Source organism: Salminus brasiliensis, chromosome 7 (genome assembly GCF_030463535.1).
Source record: "Salminus brasiliensis chromosome 7, fSalBra1.hap2, whole genome shotgun sequence".
Lineage (NCBI taxonomy): Eukaryota > Metazoa > Chordata > Actinopteri > Characiformes > Bryconidae > Salminus > Salminus brasiliensis.
The window spans coordinates 44,048,844-44,067,261 of NC_132884.1; the positions used below are offsets into that span (position 1 = coordinate 44,048,844).

At 41.9% G+C, this 18,418-nt stretch overlaps 1 protein-coding gene and 1 non-coding gene across 2 annotated transcripts in view; both read left to right on the forward strand.

Moving 5' to 3' along the window:
• The window catches only part of LOC140559766 (receptor-type tyrosine-protein phosphatase T-like), an 87,853-nt gene extending 76,520 nt beyond the window's left edge, over positions 1-11,333 (forward strand). The window contains exon 7 of the mRNA XM_072683370.1: positions 11,086-11,333. Coding sequence (XP_072539471.1) covers positions 11,086-11,333 — 248 coding nt within the window. The remainder of the gene's footprint in view (positions 1-11,085) is intronic.
• Positions 8,393-8,556, forward strand: LOC140560460 (U1 spliceosomal RNA). The gene has a single exon (XR_011979964.1). It is a non-coding gene; the product is annotated as a U1 spliceosomal RNA (small nuclear RNA).
• Positions 11,334-18,418: the final 7,085 nt, after the last annotated feature.

Below are 18,418 nucleotides of genomic sequence, written 5' to 3' on the forward strand. Positions count from 1 at the left end.
TCAGTACCGATACTTTCACTATAGTACAGTTTCAGCTCTTTAATTGAGTTAGACTGAGATACAGTACCATACTTTCACTATAGTACAGTTTCAGCTCTTTAATTGAGTTAGATTGAGGTACAGTACCATACTTTCACTATAGTACAGTTTCAGCTCTTTAATTGAGTTAGATTGGGATACAGTACCATACTTTCACTATAGTACAGTTTCAGCTCTTTAATTGAGTTAGATTGGGATACAGTACCATACTTTCACTATAGTACAATTTCAGCTCTATAATTGAGTTAGATTGGGATACAGTACCATACTTTCACTATAGTACAGTTTCAGCTCTTTAATTGAGTTAGATTGGGATACAGTACCATACTTTCACTATAGTACAGTTTCAGCTCTTATTGAGTTAGATTGGGATACAGTACCATACTTTCACTATAGTACAGTTTCAGCTCTTTAATTGAGTTAGATTGGGATACGGTACCATACTTTCACTATAGTACAGACAGTACTATAACTCAGTGTACTGAATATCACATTTCACATATTGCATTGTAAACGGAGGGGTGAGTTTGTGTGAATGTGTGAGAGAGAGGATGTTAATGTATATGATAGGACCTCCCTGAGTGGGCAGATTTCAGTCTCAGTGTTTTATAGCTGGCTCTAATTTATGAGTTCATTATTTAGTGATGTGGAAATCAATGCCTCATTAATACGGAAAGGTGCCCTTCATCGTTCGCTGTGCAGCCTCATTCAAATCTGCTTCAGTCAATGAGCCTTCACTATACACACCGACTCCCCTGTCCGAATTACCTTCACCTCATCTGATTCCCATTGTGGCTGTGTGAAAGTTGTGTCTTTTGTGTGGAGTGTGTGTTTAAAGGTTTCAGTAAGTGCCTGCAGTGGTAATGTTGCCATGAAGGGCGACACTGACAGTTCTAGTAAACGGGCCCTGATCCATTACATGAACTTCTTCAACCTTTGGCTGATTATTCAGTCATTAATCCTGATGCAGAAACTGTTGGGAATTATTTGGTAACCGTTGGTTTAGTGTATCTTGTGGAGTCCAACAGGGCTCTATTATGGGACCCATGTACATCACGACAGTAGTGAATTTTGAAGTAGGGTTATTTTGAATGCCCCTTGTGTTCCAGGTGTACTAATCAAACTAACAGTGTATAGAGGAGATGAAGCTAGATTTGTACACCCATCTCTGGTGGCTATTGTTGTATTTAACATTATTTAGCCTATTTCTAGACATTTATACTCATGTTAAGTCATTCTTGTTTTGTTGATCTCTTGTTCTATTAATGATTCCATAAACCTGCTTTGTGAGAATGCCAGCTGTAAAAGCACTATGCAAATAAATGTTATTTAATTTAAATTATTTTATCAAGTGACTTGCATTGACCAGTTTCCAGCATATTAAATGAAATGCTCTACCAATAGAAATGAAAATAATGAAAATAAGTCTCATAATGTGAAATATTGCCTATATTGACTTGATTTACAGCAAGTTTTATTCATTATTAAAGAGCAGGCAGGCAGTTTTCCTAGTAATGCAGATGATATTTATCAATAGAGCCAAATGATCCCAGTTCTTTTAAATTAACTATCAACTGTCTATCAAGCATCATTACCTGGATAGATAGAAATCCTCTGAAATTAATTACAGGGAGAGGAACTGAGCTAGAATAGAAAATTTAGCTCTGATAAGTAAGGATAAAGTTAACATTAGAGTAACCTGGCAGAGTAACAACCACCACAGACCACGTGCAGCTTGTCCAGAAGGCTGAAGTGAGAGCACTAACCCATATGAGAAAGAGAGAGCATTTTAGCATGTAACAAAGCTGCCCTCCCCATGGCAGACCAGGGTTTGGTTCCCTGGCTGAAAAAGCTCACCACTCTGAACCAGTTCCTGGGTTAGATTATTAACTCTACATTCCCCTGCAGTGTAACGTGGTTCACATGGAAGAGCTCTGAATAAGTGTCATATAAAGACTGTAAAAGTTACTTTTTTATTTCATTGTTTTCTGTCATGTTTTTGCTTGCAGAACTTGGAAACAGCATCTGGTCCGTGTCGCAATGCTGCTCTGCTCAAACAGGAAAAACAGCAAATGTAAAATATTACACACATCATGTGAAGGTACTGTTTGTTTATCACAGAGGCTTTGGGGCCCCTGTAGTGGCCCACTTAAAGTTCTCCTGAATGGCTCACGTGACTTGGCCATGTCATATTCTAACTATGTTTTGATTAAATAATCAGGTGGTTTTATTGTTATTTCTCCAAATAAATTCTTTACCCTGGAAAAAGATGTTGTTCCTCAGCCTCATGGAGGAACACAGCATGGCAGCACTTTACCCCGGACTACGTGGAGGGCGGGGGTAAACAAGGGCCAATAAACACCTAGAGACTGCATTAGCACGGCTCTAGTTTAGCATTCAATACTGTCGGATGTGTAAACTCTGCTCCTTCAATTATACACTTCAGTTCAGCACCATGGAGAGGGGTGGGAATGTGGTGGGAATGTGCCTACACAGCTGTCAGTGATGAGCACCGCCCTCTACAGGTTGAAAACACCAACAATACAGAGGATAGAGAAGTTGGTTGGGCAGAGACTGAGAAGAGGAACAGACCTCTGGAGATGACCCTGGTGTGTTTCTTTGGCCTACAGATTACCCAGTCAACAGTGATGGCAGATCCCTCATGCTCCCTCCTCCGGATACCTGCCATACTCTGCCCCTCATGGCAGACGGCATTCTTCTCCTTCAATTTTATTAACATTGTGGACTTTAAAATAGGTTTGTCGGACCACTCTGGGGATATTTAAGATATTTATAACCCAGTGGAAAAGCCGGGCAGATCTTTATTTCTGTTGAGGGCAGGACTTCAAACAGCCAATCAGAATTCTCAATTTTAGCAGGGGTAGGACAACAAACAGGCAAACTTATTGGTAGATCCAATCAAAATCTTCATTGATGCTGAGGGGGTGTGACATCAGAAAGGCAAACCCATTCGTAGACCCAATCAGAATCTTGATTTCAGCTGGGGGAAGGGCAAGTTATAGCCAGTGGCAGAACAATCAGAATCTCCATTTTTTTAAAAAGGTGGGGCTGGGGGTGGGACTAAAGGCAGTCAAACCCATTTGTTGACCCCATCAGAATTTCCTTTTCAATTGGGGGTGGGACACTAGTCAAGAAAACCAAGTGTCACAGTCAAGCCCGGGTGGCAGAGCCAATCAGAATCTCCACTTCAGATAGGAAAAAAACATCCCATCACTTAATGAGCAGAAAACTACAAAAATAGATTTATTATATAAATTTCTCAAATCCTCACAGCAGTCCTCCTCCAGAATCTAGTAGAAAGTCTTCTTCTCTGGATCCAACAGAAGCAGGATCAGCTCTTTAATAGCCTTGATTTCAGAAGATACAGTGAATGAGCAGGTGTCCTAATACTTTTGTCTGTCTAGTGTGCATGTGTTTATGGGTTGTATAGTTCGAGTACTCCACTCTCTCTGTTAAAAACAGATGATGACAAGCATGGCAGGTGTTTTTCTCCACGAGAGAGAGGAAGTGTGTGTGTGTGTGTGTGTGTGTGTGTGTGGACTCAAACCTGTGTGTTCAGATCAGTGTACTCCCCCCCATGGATCAAATCAAGCACTTCCAATCTCATAACTCTGCAGGACACCGCAAACTTATTTCCCAGCAAACAAGCGTCTTTTCTAATCGTGATCTCACTGGGGGGGGGGGGGCGAGCAGGGAGGCTTTGTTTGTGAACAGAGATCATATGTCTGAATTCTCTCTGATGTTCCCCATAAATGCATATTGTGGTTCTCTCAGCCCAGCTGGGTAAAGAACCAGCAGCCCTGTTTTACATCAGTCTCTCCTGAGAGAGTTTACCTCCTGCTGACCTGTTTAACATCAGACTCATCCGCACCGAGCACGCCTGCCCTCACACAGCCTCGGAGAGCTGCACACAGCTGAGACTGCTCTAACCGTTCAACTTTACACTTAGCACTAATACACTCTGTTATCAGTCCTTTATTTAAAAGCCACACTCAAAAAAGAAACACTAAACGGACAAAAGTATTGGGACACCTGCTTGTTCATTGTTTCTTCTGAAATCAAGGGTATTCAAAGAATTGATTGTTGGAGTAACTGTCTCTACTGTCCAGAGAAGACTTTCTACTAGATCTTGGAGAAGAATTGCTGTGAGGATTTGATTGCATTTAGCATTAGTGAGGTCAGGATGTTGATGATCACCACCCCACCTAAACTAACTCCACAACTCATACCATTCAAAAGTACTGGATGGAGCTCCACCACCATCATTCCAGAGAACACAGTTCTTCCACTGCTCCACAGCTCCTCAATGCTGGGGGGCTTCATACTCCTCTACTAGCCCATGCTGGCATTAGTCAGCATGGAGCGATACTGGCATTGTGCCAGAACTGCCAACAGAATAGGACTCAATGTTCAATAGGAACATGAACCTATTAGATAGATAGATAGATAGATAGACAGATATATAGATAGATAGATAGATAGATAGATAGATAGACAGACAGACAGACAGACAGACAGATAGACAGACAGGACAGATAGATAGATAGATAAATGATCTACATAAGTTCATCATGAAGTAAATCTCAATAGGTTCATGTTGATCTGCTCCAGAGAGTCCTATTCTATTTGCACACCTGTGTCAACAATGGGTGCAAGTTAAAGTAACATGCATTCATTAGAAGGTATGTCCAAAAACATTTGGATACATAGTGCATGTCACACAGTTCCATTTAATGAAAAGCGATATGGTGTGGCATAAACAGCCTTTGCAACAAATAATCATTGATTAAAGAAACTAAATGAATATATTTCAGTGTGATTGATCTGGAGTTACAGTGATATAATTTTCTTTGATCTAAAGAAATATATTTACCTGGTTAAGTGCTTTCATCATTTTGTGTCCATTTTACACAACTTTAATTGACGTTGATGGATGTTCTTTAGATACATGTGTTAAGTGACAGTAGCCTAAAAGGTTCTTCACACTCACACTATTGCTTACATAGGTCCTCCATGGTATTGCTTTCTAGGACCTTTATTGTAATTGTGAGTGTACACTGAATAAAACCTAAAATCAAAATCTAAAATCAGTCCAACTTCAACTGATGCAGAATCTGATTACAGGCCGTTTGAGTTAACTCAGCTTAGTTCAGTCAGAAGTTCTCCTAACTCACATCTTTACTTCTGGATCTCAGTGTGCATCTCAGTTCCATACTGAGCGGGATCCTCAAAAACATCAGCTACTGAGCTGCAGCTGATTAAATACTGTGTAAGCTGTTTACTTTGTGGCTCCGCCCCTCAATCTGTTTACTGTTTATTCCTAACTGCAGGTTAGCTCAAAGGCCGTAGACCAATTTTGTGGGATGTTCTGATAGTTAGACTTTTATTCGCCTCGAACAGACAGATGTTGTTATTTTCAGGAGATTCTAAGCTACTGAAATATGTCTTCATTTTAGATGTAAATATTAACAGATTTCCATATTTGTGTGGATTTTGCCATTTTTGATGGCTTGTCTTGCTGTGTGCTATGATATGTGTGTATGATATGATATAGTTATGAAGCTCAGAATGACTGCATGGAGCTGACCAAAAGACTTGCTACATCAAGTTTAAAGTGCTAGAACACCCCTGTCACATGGTTCTGCTGTGGTAGTGACAGAATTTATTATCTCCTTTTTCTTAACAAGCAGGCAGTTAGACAGTCACTCCACTCTAGAGCTATGAGCCGTGTGCATTCTGCGTCTGAGAATGGGAAAGTAAATTTACTCAGAACTGTGTTTTTAAGTAGTGGAATTTCACAGCTCTAGACCGGCCCTACGGTCTAACTGCTGCTCATCAAGTGTGAGGAGGTGATAAGTTCCCAGCAAGGCCTCAGAGCTCCATTGTCCAAATCCTTCCCATGTAATAGGAGGGCGCCCTAGCCTGCCGATGAACAGTAAACATATTGAGGGGGAGGAGCCAGTTTCAGTTACTGATGTTTATATTTACTGTTGATTAAACTGAGATGCAGAAGTTTAGACCACACTGAGCTGAGTTTACTCACCAAACGCTCTGAAATCAGTTGCTGAATCAGTTGAAGTTGGCCTTCCTCCTCATCAGATAGTTTCCCACTGTGTTTCCACTCTACAGTGTTCATTTTAACCCACAGTAGTTTGTGATTTGCAGTGTTGTGTACAGTTCAGCTCAACAGAGGGAAAAACTGAACGGACACATTCATTTTTATTCTCGTCCATAACCCAACCTTCAAAACTCCTCTGGAACTTCATTCTGATTCCCGCCACATTCAGTCAGCTCCCTAAAACATTTTTTTCCAGGACTTTCATTAAATACACCCAAGCAGCACAACAGGAAATTGTAGTCTAACAGCCCAGAGTTGAGCTGTAAGAGAATGATTGGACTTACAGACGTGAGCTGAAGGTCAGCTTTGGAGGATATTGGGGCTACGGGGCTCACCGACGACGGATCCTTCTGGAAACGGCGCTCAATCAGCCGCCCTCGCTCGGCTCTCAGGATTACAGAGCTGACACTTTATTTATTTTTCATTCTGACGGGTTGAGGCGAGCGGACCAGAGCCCTCTCGTTCTGCCGATATTTAGGCCTGATTTATGACTGACGTACTGTGGCCGGTGTAAATCTTGGGTGCCCGTCCACCTCTCTCTCTACTGACTAATCATCATCGTTGTGTTTAATGTGCTCTCTGAGGACTTGCTCATCTGGCTGTGGCATCTGAACACAGTGGATGTTCAGCAGTCCATAAATCAGGTCTGCAGAGATCTGGAGAGACTCTATTATAACTGTGGAGGTCAATAGAAATGTCTGCTGTAAATGTTAACACGACTCCGACGCCTGTTTCCAATTAAACGCTCAGCGACGTCAAGGTTAGAGTTACACAAACAGGCTCGTACGCGGAGGAACGACTAATTAAATCAAACTGCATAATGAAGCTCTGCATCATCTCCCTCCTATCAGTCAGTCATAAAACGCAGTGCTGGAATCACTGCACTATACGTGTCCAGCTGCTCCTGCAGGGTGTTAATACACCAACTCATCTAACATCCTCTCATTATCTAAAAAAATCCCTTTCAGGATTTGGTACCACTTTCTAATAAGGTCACTCTTATAAAGATCATACTAGTAATACATATTTAGATCATAAACACCTTAAAATGATCAATAATCAGTTCTCACAGGACAACAGTGAGCTGCTGCTCTCCACACTGTTCATGGGTGTTGCTGGTCGTACTGTGGGTTCTCCGTTAGTCAGTGTTCTACCTGTAGAGCAGTCAGTCAGTAGCAAATTTATTTATAAAGTACATTAAAACAACTACAGTTGATTAAAATACAGATAAATCCACAAATAATACGAAATGCAGTGACCTCTGGGGGGCCTGTGGGAAGATGTTAAAAATAATAACACTGTAAGATATAGATTTATTAATAATTAAAACCCACTGATAAACAATAAGACTAAAAAGCAACAAGATGATACAGTGCCCGAAATAAAACAAGAAAACATTAAGTTCTAAAGAAATAGAAAATATAAGGAACGCTGTCAAAACAGTCAACTGGCTTCCTGTAGCTGCTGCCCTCATCAGATTCAGACCCTGACTCTGGCCTACAAAGCCAAGACTGGACCAGCCAGCCCTCTGTACTTGATGGTGATGGTCAAAAGCCGATCTGCACCAAGAGCCCTTCCAGCTTCAAGTACAGCTCGGCTCGACCCACCATCCTTTAAGATCCACGGAAGACGAGCGTCCAGACTTTTTACTGTCCTGTACCGAAGTGGAGGAACGAACTTCCCCTGGGTGTCCGAACAGCAGAGTCCAACACTCGCTGTCCTCAAACCCAGACTGAAGATCCTCCTCTTCTGAGAGGACTTGGGCGTGAAGAGTAGAGTATTATGGTCTCCATACTGACTTGTGTTTAGTAGAGTCTAAGATTAGAGGATCTTCTGGACTCTAGTCTGTATAAACTAGGTAAGGGTGTTTGACAGTGAAGCTTTTCTGGAAGACACTCTGGAGAAGAACATCTGATAAATGCCTTCAGTAAAAGAGATACAAACATAATTATTAAAAACTAAACGTTACAAAAAATCATAATATTGACATTTGATAAGGTTTTTACTCTTTAATCACTTTTACTGTGTTGAAATAGTTTTTTTTTTTAACTCTAAATAAATTCTTCCTTTAGGAAATGCTCTCACAGTAATCAATAAATCAACACTAGTGTCTAATAGACTACTTTATAACGGGTCATAAATGATTGAAATGTTTTTATTAATAGTTATTTATAAGGTCATAAACACTTTAACAATCAGAAATGATTCAGTTCTATACTCACCTGGCAGGGGTGATACCATGCTCATGAGGTTGTTCACCCAGGGTGAGGTTCAGCCATTGCTCCTGGGTTGTGCTGGTCCTTGTGAATTCCCCACATGCTGGAATCTCAACTGCATCATTTCTGATAGTGGGGGACCTTGTTCATGCTAATCTTTTTTTATTCTTTTTTAGGGCAGTGGTGCTCAGCGGTTGGAGCGCTGGGCTATTGGTGACAGGGCTGTGGGTTCGATGCCTAGGCCTAAGAAAGCTGCCACTGTTGGCTGTTCACCCACTGATTTTGAAAGTTTGTACTTTGACAAATAATTAAGTAATATTATTAAATATGAGTTTATGGTAGCTTCATTTTAACAGTGAGAGATGGAATTTCAAAAAGAAAATCTAGAAAATGAAATAATATTTAAATAAAAAATAATTTGCATTTCATTGAGGGAACTAAGTATTGATCTCCTAAAAACCATGACTAATGTTGGCTCCTCAGACCACTGACACACCCTAATCTCAGTGAAGTTGTTACCTGCATGAGAAACACCTGTCCCAGGCCAACTTCACTGCATCGACAGGAAGATGAACGGGGCCATGTATCGCAAAATCCTGGGTGACAACCTCCTTGCCTCTGCCAGGGCACTCAAAACATACAGCCAAGGAAACAAAGAAGTGCATAAGAAGCATATCAAGGCCTAGCCAGTCTCCTGACCTCAATCCATAGAAAATCTATGGAGAGAGCTGAAGCTTCGCGTTTCCAAATGCACGCCTAAAACCTTAAGGATTTGGAGATGATCTGCAGAGAGGAATTACTCCTGAAGTGTGAGCAAACCTTATAAACAACTACAAGAAACGTCTGACTGCTGTGCTCACCAACAAGGGTTTTGCACCAAGTATTAAATTATGTTTTACTGTATAACTAACTATATAAAGGACAGTATGTAAAACCAAGTGCACTTCATATATACATAATTTTATTCACTCTGTTTCTCAACATATATAAGAGGCAGTTCTGAGAGTGGTGGCGGGTGTTTCCTGACAGTGACTCTGTTCACAGTCCAGCCTCTTATTCACTGCTGGTCCTCCTTCACTGCAGTTTAAGTTTCATGTCCTCTTTAATTCCAGACCTCGAATGAATCAATATGTTGGAGGACTATTCATACATTATTCATGGACGTCTCACTGCACAAAAATATTTATGGCTCGGCCGTCTCTCAGCCGCTTAATGAAACCTTAATGACCAGTCAGTCTCCGGAGTGATTAGAAAGACTTGCTGAAGGTTTATTCACTGTCCCAAAGCTGCAGAACCTCATTTACCGCACTAGAACATTGGCGCTCACAGATTAGCCACATTAGCAGATCCCAGTGTGTCGGTGCAGCCTTCTGGATCAGGCAGTGAGTGAGTTTAACTCTTCTAATACAGTCGTTATCTGGCTTCAGCTCTGACACTGTGCACAGTCCCAGCAGGTCGAATCAAACACCTGAGGGTCAGGTCACATACTTCCAGCTTCATCATACTGTCTTCAAGAACCTGTTCTAGAGTTCTAGAGTCCTACAGCAGTGGTTTTGTCTCCTGTTTAGAGTTCTGTGAGCTACATACAGTCCAGGTGTGTTCTGTTTCCAGTCTTCTCAGCAGGTGTGTTGATTTCTGTTGATTGGCTCTTATTGATCATCAGGTCTCGATCACAGAAACAGTTCTTTGGGATTATCCAGTTACTCTCACACTATAAGTGAGGTCTGTGTGTGTTTCATACCTTTTTATTGTTGTAACCAGTGACTGTAGAAAGCATGGACAGCACAACATCTCTCAAAAGTGAAGCTACCACAGGTATAGCGCCTCTGCTGGCTAGTTGCAGTATGATGTGTAGCCCTGCACATCTCCATATGCTTCAATGAGAAAACGGCCTATCTTCCTCCTCTTAACTGGCTCTCCATCTCCAGTGTCTTCAAATTCCAGCAGTTAGTTGCCCCGTGCTGACATCGGCCCATTTTTAATTTTCCCCCCAGAAATCAGTTTTTAACCATTATAACTTATAACTCTGCGCTATCGTAAGAAGGCGGGGCTACAATCAAAAGTGAAGTGATTGACAGACAGCCTTGGGTGGAAGAGACCGGGCATCTGCAGGACCTGCATGGTGTCCTTTCTGGTCAGTAAATGGCGTAGCTGGATGAGAGATTTTGCTGGCTGTGTGCACTCTTCAAATTAAGTGTTTCGTATGGTTCTTTATGAGATACCACAGGAGAACCACTTCCACACGCCTGAGTATGAAGAACCTTTTACAGGTCTGAGTGATCGTCACTTAGTTTAAAAGTTCTTTATCAGTTTAAGGTCTTCTTCTCTGGAAAGTAGAGACAATTACTCCAATAAAAGCAGGATCAGCTCTTTAATACCCTTGATTTCAGAAGAAACACTGAATGAGCAGTGTCCCAATACTTTTACCATATAATGCAATTCTTCTATGGCATCGTTCCAAGAACCATTTGAAGCACCGTAATTATAACTAGTGTATCAGTCACCTTAAAGTACCTGTACTCCCTCATTACACGGTGCGTCTGGATACTTTTGGACAGCAGTGTGTGTGTGGAGTGGTGTGTAAACTCCCTGTTGAGGATACTGCAGGACTTCTCTTTCAATTAAAGGCTTGTCTCTCCCGGGAGCTTTTTAATGAGCTGAGTAATGTGTGTGATTTCGGCCTCACCTCAGCGCTGGGTAAGAGCCTCGCTGGCCTTCTGATAGCAGTGTGTGCAGACACCAGGCATCTCAGAGACCCCCTGCTGCTCGACAGCGGGATCAACAGCCCCGAGGAGGAAGGCCCCCGGCAGAACCGAGGCGGCGCTCCTCTGATGTGGAGAACTTCAGTGACGCATCAAGGCCGCATCTGGAGGAGCTGCTGGGAGAAGAGCATGACTTCCCCTGACACGGGCGAGGGGGGAGTCAGCGAGTTGGGCTGAAGTGAGTCCAGTTGATCATCTCTCAGATTAATCACTCTTTTATCTCAGCATATTTATTTACGCCCCCTGCTGAGCAGAAAACAGAGACGCTAATTAAGTGGACTGTTTTTAGATGCTGTGCATTTGTGTTGCTTTTATTGAGATTAGAATTAGATTTAAAATCTGGTGAGGAGTAGTTCCATGTAGCCGGGTTCAATAAACCTTTATTCAATTCTAATAAATTCATTAAAACTAAATTAAATAAATAATAACTTTATTGACTTCATTGACCTTCATGTAGTTATGTTTAATTCCATGAAAATGTGATGTCAAGCACAAGTCGGGGATAATACATAAAATTGTGCAATAATATAAAATAATAATATAAAATGCACAATTTTATGCAAAAGTTTGTTGATGCTGTGAGTGTAAACAAGTGAATAAATCATCTACAGGAAACAAACCTTAATATCACATTTTTCTGCACATTTAGACGCTATTGCCATTTTGCTGGTTCGGACCGTGACATCAGGTATGTCACATATAGTGACTTAGGCGGAGACTGAAGAGAGAGGGGAGGAGTCAGAGGGCTTTGAGCTGGAGTTCAGGTGACCTCTGCTTTGTGGTAGGAAGCCAGTCCCCCCCCTCTCTGATAAGTGCAGCCAGTGTAAGAGATTTGTTAAAGGTTTAAAGGGATGTGACGGGGTGGTGAAGACTTGTCATAGACACGTGAACAAGGAAGAGATGATGTTTATAGGATTTGAGATTAGCAGAAGGGGCTTCAGGCATGTTCCTCCTCCCAAAAATGTTGTTTTTTCATACGTCCACATGTTTAAAGTTAACAGACTGGAGAGATAAAACAGGACAGGTAGAGAAACAGAAAGAGAAAGAGACCCACATAATCTGATCTTCATGGAAGGAGTGGAAGCAGGAAACCCTCATTAGGGCATGACTAATTACCCATCTGTCCAAAGCTCATAGTTCCAGGAGTCCTGGTCTTCGTGTAGGCATTCTCAGGCTGGGGCTTGGCACCTCCCCTGGTGAGCGTGTACTTTGCTGTCAGAGGTGGGGTAGAGCTGTAGCGCAAAGCTGGAAGCTGCTTTTTTCCTGCAGAGTATTAATGAGGAACAGACCCCAGTGATTATGTGTAATTCTTTATATTGCGAGGAAAAGTGGAGTTATAAGGACTTCACTTCAGGTCCTCAAAATGTGCAGAAATCAGAGGAGAATCTCTTTCACTTATTATTTGGCCTGTAACACTTTAATTTAATAAAAACAGACCCCAACTTAAACACACACTGATCACACACCTGATCACTGAGTCTAACTCAGTGGAGTCAATGGACGCTGTTTTTGATCAATAAATTATTTATTTTATTTACTTTATTTGAAGTTCACTCAGAGACGAGAAGGTGGTGGAATGCATGTCCTAAAAAGCAGCAGAATAAATTTAGCCAATGAACTCTAGAGGTGCATATGTCCCCCCACACGGACTGGCCACAATGTTTCAATTTTCAAGTTCAGTGTATGTTGCATTTGATTCTGATCGTGTTAGTCATGATGGTCAACCAGCTTGGTTTTACTTGTCATGCTTGTCAACCATCCTGGTCAAGCTTGGTCATACTGGTGGTCTAGCTTGGTCAGCTTGGATCATGCTTGCAGACCAGCTAAACCATCAAAACCATACCCTATACTGGTCAAGAGCTAAACTGGCCAAACAGGCTGTACTTTAACTGTAGCTGTGGTCAGAGCTGCCTGTAGATCCTGGGATGAGAGTTTAGGACTGTTGAAGACGTCTTTACTCATCTTGATGTTCTGCTGCTGGGCTGATATTGCTGGAGGGTCTGATCTGGTCATGTTGGTCAATGATTTAGTGGACGGTGGAACAGCGGCTGATCTCTAACTGTTCTGAGATCTGTTTAAACCCTTCCCAGACTCCTCTGCATCTCCACCCTTCTTCCTGAAGGCCTCAGAGAACTCTCTGGATCTGGCCATGGTGATCTTCTTCACCCCTCACTTCAACCATCAAGATCAAACCAGACTAAACGTCTGAGGTTTAAATCAGACTCCAGACTCCTCCAGAATAATCCTCTCCAACCATGTTCTGATCATCTGTAGCTGATCTTCTGCTCCTGACTCTGAGTCTACACATTAGAAGGAATGATACATGTGGGAGTGTCTAATGTTTAATATATAAAAAACAAAACACACACAGAGGTTTGCATGGGGTGTCCTAACTTTTTCACTGCAGATGTTAACATTGGGCTACCCAATGTCACATCATCCCCAGAGACAGAACTGAAGAGGATAGAAAGTAAACGTCCGACTTCCACATGACCATCACTCCAAAGAAAACATCACGTCTGACAGCTGTTCACCATCAGAGAGCCTCCAACTGTTCTACTCAGACCACAGCCTCAGCTCGACTGCAGACCACAGAGTGCAGCAGTATTCACAAACCGAGCAGAACTGATGGAGCTGGAAGAGAACAGTTCAGAGACACCCCAGTTTACACAGACAGAGACCTCCAGTTCAAATCCTGTTCTCTGATTCAAACATCAGATTTATTTCTAATCTGGAGGGAAGAGTGTAGCTATGATAAACCTAGATGATGTTTGATCTACGACCACCAACACATATCCTCACTGACAGAGCTAAGCCTTGTATCTTGTATCCATTTTGCACAGAATTTTAAATCTCCTGTTTCTCTAAAACCATCATCCTGTATCAGCTCCACCTTAAACCATCACCCTGTATCAGCTCCACCTTAAACCATCATTCTGTATCAGCTCCACCTTAAACCATCATCCTGTATCAGCTCCACCTTAAACCATCATTCTGTATCAGCTCCACCTTAAACCATCATCCTGTATCAGCTCACCTTAAATCCATAGAGTCATATTAGTGTAAAATCCTGTAGTATTATCCTGTAGTATTATTCTACTGCCTCAGCCCACATGCTGCTCCACCTTCAGATCAAGCTTCTGGACCTACAGCTGTCCATTAGGGGGCGCTCAAAGCATGATTTGTATTTACTGCAGTGGAGTTAAAGTGAATTACACTCCCTTACAGTAAAAATAACCAGTTCCCACAAAATCATTATTCCAGATCAGTCAGGAGGCCACACACATCTTCTGCTTAAAATTAGCTAAAATTAAATCCTATTACATTCAATTAAACTGAAGGTGTGTTTTACAGCAAATCAGCAATGTTTATCAATCTGTCTCTTTAGGTTCAAAAGCCTAAAAGCAAACAGGTGTCTACAAACTTTTGGACATATAATGTAAATCAGATCTGCACAAAGTAGGCCTAGGGTAAGGGTAAGGGGTTTTGTGTTTGTGTGGCAGTGAGGATATGCAGGGTTCAGAAGTGATGGTGGAGATTCACTCAACACTGATCTGCAGACTTACTAATAATAATGCCTCTCTCTCTCTCTCTCTCTCTCTCTCTCTCTCTCTATTTCTCTCTCTCTCTGTCACTTTCTCCCTCACTCTCTCTCTCTCTCTCTCTCTCTCTCTCTCTCTGTCACTTTCTCCCTCTCTCTCTCTCTCTCCCTCACTCTCTCTCTCTCTCTCTCTCTCTCTCTCGCTCTCTCTCTCATATATACTATTATATACTATATACTCTCTCTAATATATACTTTTTTGTGAGTATGGACCACACCTTAAAGACTGGATAAGGGAGCTGAACTCCTGGAGTCTTTAAGGTGGCTCATGGTCCACCATGGCCCGTGGTTGAGATGAATAGCAGGAAAGAGAGAGAGAGAGAGAGGGAGAGAGAGAGAAAGAGAGGAGAGAGAGAAAGAGAGAGAGAGAGAGAGAGAGAGAGAGAGAGAGAGGGAGAGGATAGAGAGAGGGAGAGAGAAAGAAAGGGAGAGAGAGAAAGAGAGAGAAAGAAAGGGAGAGAGAGAGGGAGAGAGAGAGAGAGAGAGAGAGAGAGAGAGAGAGGGAGGGAGAGAGAGAGAGAGAGAGAGAGAGAGAGAGGGAGAGAGAGAGAGAGGGAGGGAGAGAGAGGGAGAGAGAGAGGGAGGGAGAGAGAGAGAGAGGAGAGAGAGAGGGAGAGAGAGAGAGAGGGAGGGAGAGAGAGAGAGAGAGAGAGAGAGGGAGGGAGAGAGAAAGAAAGGGAGAGAGAGAGAGGAGAGAGAGAGAGAGAGAGAGAGAGAGAGAGAGAGAGGGAGAGAGAGAGGAGAAAAGAAGGAGATGAAAAATAAAGAGCAGTTGATCTGATTTTCTGCTCCACATCAGTTTAGGGAGAGCAGGTGATGGGATGTTTGGAGTCCTCGAGCGCGGCAGAGAGGATTGCTGTGTAATCATCTACCCCCCCCTCCTCCACCCCCCTCTACATTGATCTGCTGTAGTGAAATCATCTCTGCGCTGTTATTAAATCATTGTTCCACACACACACACACACACACACCACAGCAGCGGCCTTCACACACACACACACACACACTCCGATGGCTAAATTTGTGCTCCTTCCAGTTGGAGTGTTCGGTCTAATTTGTGAAGCTACATCAAGAACATGAGTCTGTTTTACTGATTTATGGATAAACTCGATCTCCGAGCTGTCCTCTTATACTCATACTCATACACACCTTCAAACCAGCAGAAGGATATACACTATGTGTCCAAATATATGTGGACGCCCCTTCTCATGAATGTATTCAGCTACTTTAAGCTGCACCCATTGCTGACACAGATGTGCAAATGCACACACAGCTTCTGTAGCCACGGTAGAGAGGTAAAGGCACCATGGAGCAAATACCGTAAATACATATACGTACACGTACAGTAGGTTGTAAAAATACAGAAGCTACAGTAAAAAACAGAAAGTACAGTAGGTACAGTAGGTAGAGTAAATACAGTAGATACAGTAGGTAGCATACATACGGTAAATACAGTGTATACACAGTAGATATAGTAGGAAGAGTAAAAACAGTAGGTATAATAAATGCAGCAGGTACAGCAGATACAGTAGGAAGAGTAAATAAAGTAGATACAATAGAGTAAAGTAGATACAGTAGATACAATATGTAGAGTAATCACATTATACAATATGTAGAGTAAATACAGTAGATACCGTAGATAGAGTAAATGCAGTAGATACAGTATGTACAGTAGATACAGTAGGTAGAGTAAATGCAGTAGATACAGTATGTACAGTAGACACAGTAGGTAGAGTAAATGCAGTAGATACAGTATGTACAGTAGATACAGTAGGTAGAGTAAATGCAGTAGGTACAGTAGACACAGTAGGTAGAATAAATGCAGTAGATACAGTATGTACAGTAGATACAGTAGGTACAGTAGACACAGTAGGTAGAGTAAATGCAGTAGATACAGTATGTACAGTAGATACAGTAGGTAGAGTAAATGCAGTAGGTACAGTATGTACAGTAGACACAGTAGGTACAGTAGACACAGTAGGTAGAGTAAATGCAGTAGATACAGTATGTACAGTAGACACAGTAGGTACAGTAGACACAGTAGGTAGAGTAAATGCAGTAGATACAGTATGTACAGTAGATACAGTAGGTAGAGTAAATGCAGTAGGTACAGTAGACACAGTAGGTAGAGTAAATGCAGTAGATACAGTATGTACAGTAGACACAGTAGGTACAGTAGACACAGTAGGTAGAGTAAATGCAGTAGATACAGTATGTACAGTAGATACAGTAGGTAGAGTAAATGCAGTAGGTACAGTAGACACAGTAGGTAGAGTAAATGCAGTAGATACAGTATGTACAGTAGACACAGTAGGTACAGTAGACACAGTAGGTAGAGTAAATGCAGTAGATACAGTATGTACAGTAGATACAGTAGGTAGAGTAAATGCAGTAGATACAGTATGTACAGTAGACACAGTAGGTAGAGTAAATGCAGTAGATACAGTATGTACAGTAGATACAGTAGGTAGAGTAAATGCAGTAGGTACAGTAGACACAGTAGGTAGAGTAAATGCAGTAGGTACAGTAGACACAGTAGGTAGAGTAAATGCAGTAGATACAGTATGTACAGTAGACACAGTAGGTAGAGTAAATGCAGTAGATACAGTATGTACAGTAGATACAGTAGGTAGAGTAAATGCAGTAGGTACAGTAGACACAGTAGGTAGAGTAAATGCAGTAGATACCGTATGTACAGTAGATACAGTAGGTAGAGTAAATGCAGTAGATACAGTATGTACAGTAGACACAGTTGGTAGAGTAAATGCAGTAGATACAGTATGTACAGTAGATACAGTATGTACAGTAGACACAGTAGGTAGAATAAATGCAGTAGATACAGTATGTACAGTAGACACAGTAGGTACAGTAGACACAGTAGGTAGAGTAAATGCAGTAGATACAGTATGTACAGTAGATACAGTAGGTAGAGTAAATGCAGTAGGTACAGTAGACACAGTAGGTAGAGTAAATGCAGTAGATACAGTATGTACAGTAGATACAGTAGGTAGAGTAAATGCAGTAGATACAGTATGTACAGTAGACACAGTTGGTAGAGTAAATGCAGTAGATACAGTATGTACAGTAGATACAGTATGTACAGTAGACACAGTAGGTAGAGTAAATGCAGTAGATACAGTATGTACAGTAGATACAGTAGGTAGAGTAAATGCAGTAGATACAGTATGTACAGTAGATACAGTAGGTACAGTAGACACAGTAGGTAGAGTAAATGCAGTAGATACAGTATGTACAGTAGATACAGTAGGTAGAGTAAATGCAGTAGATACAGGCTCTATATAAAGCAGAGTAAGAAAACTCAGAAGGATAAGTGTGAAAGGACGCTTCACAGCCAAAACCTTATAGGCTTTAGGAATTAGGCTAATAGCTTGGCCTCGTCCTCTAACAGGTGTTGTTCAGACCGTCGAGCTGCAGAGCTGGTTTGGCTAAGCTGCTGCAGAGAGCCACCTTCATCCAGACTTTGCGCTTACAAGGAAGTCGCACAGCTCGGCCACCACCAACTGGCTCCTGGAGTGTGTTAGTGGATGACTATGTGTTCATGTGTGGAGGAGCCTGGCAGGCTCTGAACTTCTCTTCCACAGTTACAGTGGGAGCTAGCATGGAGCTAGTCGGGCCTATCCAACGCTAATGTTAATCTTCT